The following is a 6,187-nucleotide window of genomic DNA, read 5'->3' as shown; positions in this document are numbered from 1 at the left end:
ATGTTCTCAAGCTTAGGCTCTATTGGCAGAAAAATAAGTTAAGTTGCAAATTAATTATCAAAAGAATCAGCCTGTTTTCTCTTGGAAATTATTAATCTTATTTGTGTTTTATTGTTATTGTCGAAATAACTTTAATTTTATTTCCTTGTTTCTCTTCCACAGCCATTCCTGCTCTACAACCCATAGTCTATGATTTGTTTCTTCTGCGAGGAACCAACAAGAGTGATGGCGGCAAGGACTTAGAAACACAGCGAGAAGTTGTTGTTTCTATGTTACTGCGGCTGATAAATTTCTATCAGGTACGTAACCCCATGAGAAATGGTGAGACCCTAGTATATCATCATCATCATCATCACCATCATCATCATCATTTAATGTCTGTTTTCCATGCTGACATGGGTTGGACAGCTTGACTGGGGTCTGGGAAGCCAGGAGGCTGCACCAGGCCCCAATCTGATCTGGCAGATTGTTTCTACAGTTGGATGCCCTTCGTAATGCCAACCACTCCAAGAGTGTAGTGGGTGCTTTTTACGTGCCACCAGCACAGGGGCCAGAGGAGCTGGCATCGACCATGATCAGATGGTGCTTTTTACTTGCCACCGGCATGGAAGTTAGTCAAGGCGGCACTGGCATCGACCACATTCGGATGGTGCTTTTTACGTGCCGCTGGCACAAGGGTCACAACTACAATTTCCATTTGATTGTAATTTGATTTGATTTTATTTTGATGTTGATGTTGGTGTACTTGACTCAATAGGTCTCCTCAAGCATAGCATGTTGCCCTACGATCCAAAGTACTTTTGAGTGGGCTGGTTATGTGACACTGGTGTAGGTTACAGCTGTGAACTCACTTTATTTGCTGGGTCTTCTCAGTCACAGCATATCTCCAGAGGTCTTGGTCTTTTGTCATTGCCTCTGTGAGGCCCAACGTTGGAAGGTCATGTTTCACCACCTCATCCCATGTCTTCCTGGGTCTTCCTCTACCCCGGATTCCTTCATACATAGTTATTTTGGTGGGGGCTTGTGCTGCTCAGCTGGATTTCCTGCAGCTTCAGTAGTTGATGAAATGCTGTATGGTATTGTATTAACCCTTTAACATTCAGTTTACTTTATATTTCGTTTTTGGATTTGGTTTGCAAGATTCTTTATGTGAGTTCGTGTGTTGAAGCATATTCTGTTGTGTCTGGGGAGAGTCATTTTCTTTTTGTGCCTTGTAATTTAACATACTCAGGAAAATAAAAATAAGGAATAAGTGGAAATTTTACCGTCATATCAATGAGGAGGCATGAGTTTTGTTTGAAGTCTTTCAATATAATGTTTGGCTAATTCGCATCTATCTTTCTGTCAGTATTATTATTATTATTGTTTTTTTTTTTTAATGCATTTATTTCCATTTCATTATTTTGCATATTTTCTACAGGCTCTGGAAATGTTTGTCATCATTTTGCAACAGTGCAGGAAAGAAAATGAAGATCGATGGAAACGCCTGTCAAGACAAGTCTCTGATATGGTTCTGCCTGCTTTGGCTAAGCAACAGGTGAGTGTCCAAATTCACTTCTATGATTCCTACTTTACCATTGTTGTCAAAATTAACATTCTTATACTTTTATTGTTTGCTTGAAACTTCTTTCTCTTTCATTAACCTATTAGTGTCGTTTTATGCACATCAGGAATATATTATTCATCATCATCATCATCATTGGTTAACGTCCGCTTTCCATGCTAGCATGGGTTGGACGATTTGACTGAGGACTGGTGAAACCAGATGGCTGCACCAGGCTCCAATCTGATTTGGCAGAGTTTCTACAGCTGGATGCCCTTCCTAACGCCAACCACTCTGAGAGTGTAGTGGGTGCTTTTACGTGCCACCGGCACAAAGGCCAGTCAGGTGGGACTGGCAACGGCCACGCTCAAAATGGTGTATTTTACGTGCCACCTGCACAGGAGCCACGGTGCTCTTAGCGCTCCACTGGTACAGGTGCCATCACGATTTCGCTTTCACTTGCCCCAACTGGTCTTTGCAAGCCAAGTTTATTATTTATTTTTAATCTGAATGCTTGTTACAATCACTCGCTGAGACACACCCAGCATCCTATTGTCATTATTATTATTATTATTATTATTGCTAAGGTGGTGAACTGGCAGAATTGTTAGCACATTGGGCAAAATGCTTAGTGATATTTCACCTGTCTTTTATGTTCTGAGTTCAAATTCCACCAAAGTCAACTTTGCCTTTCATCTTTCCTCCGGGGTCGATAAATTAAGTACAAGTAAAACACTGGGGTTGAATGTAATTAACTAGTCCCCTCCCACAAAATTTCAGAACTCAGAACACAGCTATAACAACAACAACAACAACAACAACAATAAGCAATATCTTAATACTTTCACTGTCTCCCTTTGCCACTCACATCGCAACTATTTCAGGTGAATCTAGATAGTTTGGAGGCATTGGATGTTCTTCACCATCTCTTTGAATCAGTGGCACCAAGTGTTTTTCGGCCTGTCGATATTCTACTGAAAACCTTAGTGGCTAAACCAGCAGATGTAGTGAGTATACATTCTCTATATTCTTTTATTATTTTTCACTGGTTTCACTCATTGATAAGGATAGGTGACTCAGCTAGTGTGTTTTTGTGTATGTGTGTGTGTGTGTGTGTGTGTGTGTGAGTACTTTGTAGATATTGTAGAATTGGTATTTTTCTTCTCAAATGATAAATTCAAAAGCTCTTCTATTTACTGATCAGGGGCCCAAAAGTATCTTGCGTCTTACTTTATACATTGATTACCAGCTGCTATTTATTCTTTTCTCTTTTTTTTTGTTTTTGTCCATGTATACATATTCACGTAATTAAGTATTACCTTTTCAGTCGAGTGTCACCGGTCTGCAGCGTTGGCAATGTTTAGTTTTGTCGTTGCTGCGTGTGATTATATCCCAGTCGAAGGAGGAAGTGGTGCTATCACGACTCGAGGAGCTGTGTCTGTCTGTTTGTATCTTGAAGCGGAACCCAGACTACGTGGTAGTCCCTCAGGTGGAAGATGAGATGGAGGAAGATCAAGAAAAAGAAGGGGCTGAAGTTTTGGCTAAAGAACTGCCTCAGGCACTGCCACCTGAAAACACAGTTGCCAGGTAAGAGTTATATCTTTATTTTCAGTGTTGCTCAACAATCTGCCCTTCACTGAAAAACTGCATCAAGTACAGACATGGCTGTGTGATCAAGAAGTTCACTTTGCAACTATGCAGTTTCAGGTTCAATCCCACTGCACAACACTTCAGGTTACCTAGGACTACATGATGCAGTATATCCTTCCTTCTCTTTAACCCTTTCGTTACCAACCTGGCTGAAACTGCCTCTGGCTCTGTAGTACAATTTTGTCCTGTTTTTATAAGTTTTGAATTAAAATCTTCCACCAAACCTTAGTCACAATTTATGTTCCTTATTTCTTTATTGCCCACAAGGGGCTAAACATAGAGAGGACAAACAAGGACAGACAAAGGGATTAAGTTGATTACATCAGCCCCAGTGCGTAACTGGTACTTAATTTATCGACCCCGAAAAGATGAAAGGCAAAGTCGACCTTGGCGGAATTTGAACTCAGAACCTAACGGCAAACGAAATACCGCTGAGCATTTCACCTGGCGTGCTAACGTTTCTGCCAGCTCGCTGCCTTAATTTATGTTCCTAACACTAGCTGAATGATAACTAAGTTATTTAACTAAATTCTTTGTTATATTTAAAATTAGTTGGAAGAAACACAGAGCATCTCAAGATAGATACGGTAACAAAAGGGTTAATAGCATAACTTGGTGGATGTTTGGCTACTATGTCTAGTAGGTCAGCAACCATATAGTGCTTTCCTCATAGGCTTCACTAATTGACACTAACATGTTAACCACCATGGTCAGTTAGTGGCTGTTGTATGAAGTTAAGCAATGAACTACCAGTGGCACAGGTGGCAGTTAAGATGTTGATATACTGAAGTTAACTCTATCCATTAACCTTCCACACACACAGACACCAGCCTTTATGTCTTAGTAAGAAGTCATCATTTCGTTTATGTAATTTCTGTATTTCCTTATTTCCCAGGTTCCTGTTTCAAGTTGCTGGTCTTGTTGCTGACACTATCAGCCAGAAAGTTAGCAATCTTACATTCCTCGAAGGCGGCCAGAATATAGACTTCCTTTGTCAACAGTTATCCCATTTGCTGTTGTTTGTGACCCATATGTTTCAGTCAGGTAGGTGCCGTGTGCCTCTTGGTTCCAAACATAACTGCAGAGACACAGACAAATAACTAGTGTGTGTGTGTGTAATACATGTGGTAGTTTGGGTTACTGTGTTTGTGTGTTGTAACGAATATGTGTGGTAGCATGGGTTAATGTGTATGTTTGTGCATTGCAACAAACATGGGTTTGGATAGAGCTGTAAATGCTTGTGTGTGTAACATCTAATGTGTTAGTGTAAAGTGTGTTTGTATGGGACTGTAGTGTGTGTATGTATGAGATGATATGGAAAGTGACCACATTAATCCATTACCTGCCATAATTCTATTAACTGGAATTTTTTTATGAAACTTTGATTTCTAGCATAAAACAGCCTTAGAAACATCCTGGAATGATCAAAATAACATTTTAAATAGAAATAAGCGAGATATCGGGTGAAAAATTAGCAAATCTCATTTGAATATCAGAGAAATATACCTAGTAGATATAGTAAAAAGGTTAGATGTGTGTAAATATTGACAGATAATTACGAAATTTGTAATTTTTAAGTGATCTCATATGAGATCACTGGTAGGTAATGGGTTAATGACAATATCAAAAGTTCAGATTAGTCTGTGTGTGTGTGAATTTGTTTTTTCATCTGTTGGATGAGGGTTAAATCTAAATTCTCTTTCATAGATGCTATTTGCTGAATATTTAGTGTTTGGTGTTGTTTGGAGCACATGAAGAATATATAAAGATTTAGCTATCACCCATGAAAGGGCACAACTTGGTATCATTCGCTATTTTTTGCTAATTGTTTTAGATGACTATGTAGTCACAAAACAGAGGCACTCTCTTGACTCCCCCATCTTTTGACCCAGTAGCACATCCAGGATGTGACAACTGAAGGGATGGGGTTGAGTTGTACCAGAACCTGGCTGGTTTTTCATTTTCAGTTGAGTAAACTGGAGCAGCTTGAAATGAAGTGCCTTGCTCAAGGACACAACACATTGCTCTGTGCAGGAATTGAACCCACAGCGTTATGATCCTAACACCCTAACCACCAAAGCATGCACCTTCAAACCAGTAATATACTGCATTTAAACCGGCCATATCCGGCCCAAATATTCTACTTACTTTATGTTCAAACTGGCCAGATATGGCATCTCACACTTACCCTGCAATGTCATTCTAAAAATAAACAATCATATCACTGAAATCTCAAAGCCACAAGATAATCCATGATTAATTCAAAACAATGTGAATAAATAAGCATTATATTTGACAGGATAATCTGAATGCTGAACGGTTTAAATGGCTTATTTCATTGTCGTTTCCAGGTCTATTCAGACGGGTAGCAACGGCTGCCATGGGAATTGTTCAAGAAGAGGTCGAGCCCTTCATGTACAGCATTGAGGAGATAAACCAAAGTTTCTTGTGCCTCGGGGTTAGCTTCCCAACGATTACACTGCAGTGGTGCAACATTCTAATCTTGCTCAACTCTTACGATCCTCACTGGTGGAGTGCAATCATGCAAACACCAAACAAATTCATTATTCCAAGTCCCAGGTAAGACAATCACGGAGATAATCATCATCATCATCATCATCATCATCATCATCTTTTGACGTCTGTTTTCCATACTGGCATGGGTTGGACAGCTTGACAGGAACTGGCATGACCAGGAGCCACTCTGGGTTCCATAGTCTGTTTTGGCTTGGTTTCTACAGCTGGGTGCCCTTCTTAATACCAACCACTCCACAGAGTGTACTGGGTGTTTTTTTACGTGGCACCGACACCCACACCAATGCTTTTTATGTAGCACAGTGCTGTTACGAGACACACTTTCTATTATTGATAAAATGGTTTTAAAACAACTTTCATGGATAAAGAGTATTGAACTCCTGTGTCAGATGAAGACTGAGGGGTTTCATTCCAGGCCAAGTGCTTATCTGTATGTATGTGCGTGTATAGATATGTATA

At 39.9% G+C, this 6,187-nt stretch overlaps 1 protein-coding gene across 1 annotated transcript in view; it reads left to right on the top strand.

Moving 5' to 3' along the window:
• The window catches only part of LOC106883334 (huntingtin), a 71,542-nt gene that overhangs the window by 37,361 nt on the left and 27,994 nt on the right, over positions 1-6,187 (top strand). Inside the window, exons 27-32 of the mRNA XM_052973011.1 lie at positions 163-299; positions 1,421-1,537; positions 2,428-2,550; positions 2,871-3,130; positions 4,089-4,237; positions 5,545-5,773. Coding sequence (XP_052828971.1) covers positions 163-299; positions 1,421-1,537; positions 2,428-2,550; positions 2,871-3,130; positions 4,089-4,237; positions 5,545-5,773 — 1,015 coding nt within the window. The remainder of the gene's footprint in view (positions 1-162; positions 300-1,420; positions 1,538-2,427; positions 2,551-2,870; positions 3,131-4,088; positions 4,238-5,544; positions 5,774-6,187) is intronic.

The sequence above is a fragment of the Octopus bimaculoides genome, chromosome 14 (genome assembly GCF_001194135.2).
Source record: "Octopus bimaculoides isolate UCB-OBI-ISO-001 chromosome 14, ASM119413v2, whole genome shotgun sequence".
Classification (NCBI taxonomy): Eukaryota; Metazoa; Mollusca; class Cephalopoda; order Octopoda; family Octopodidae; genus Octopus; species Octopus bimaculoides.
Note: the sequence above shows the minus strand (reverse complement) of the source record. Positions and strands in the feature narration are given on the sequence as shown.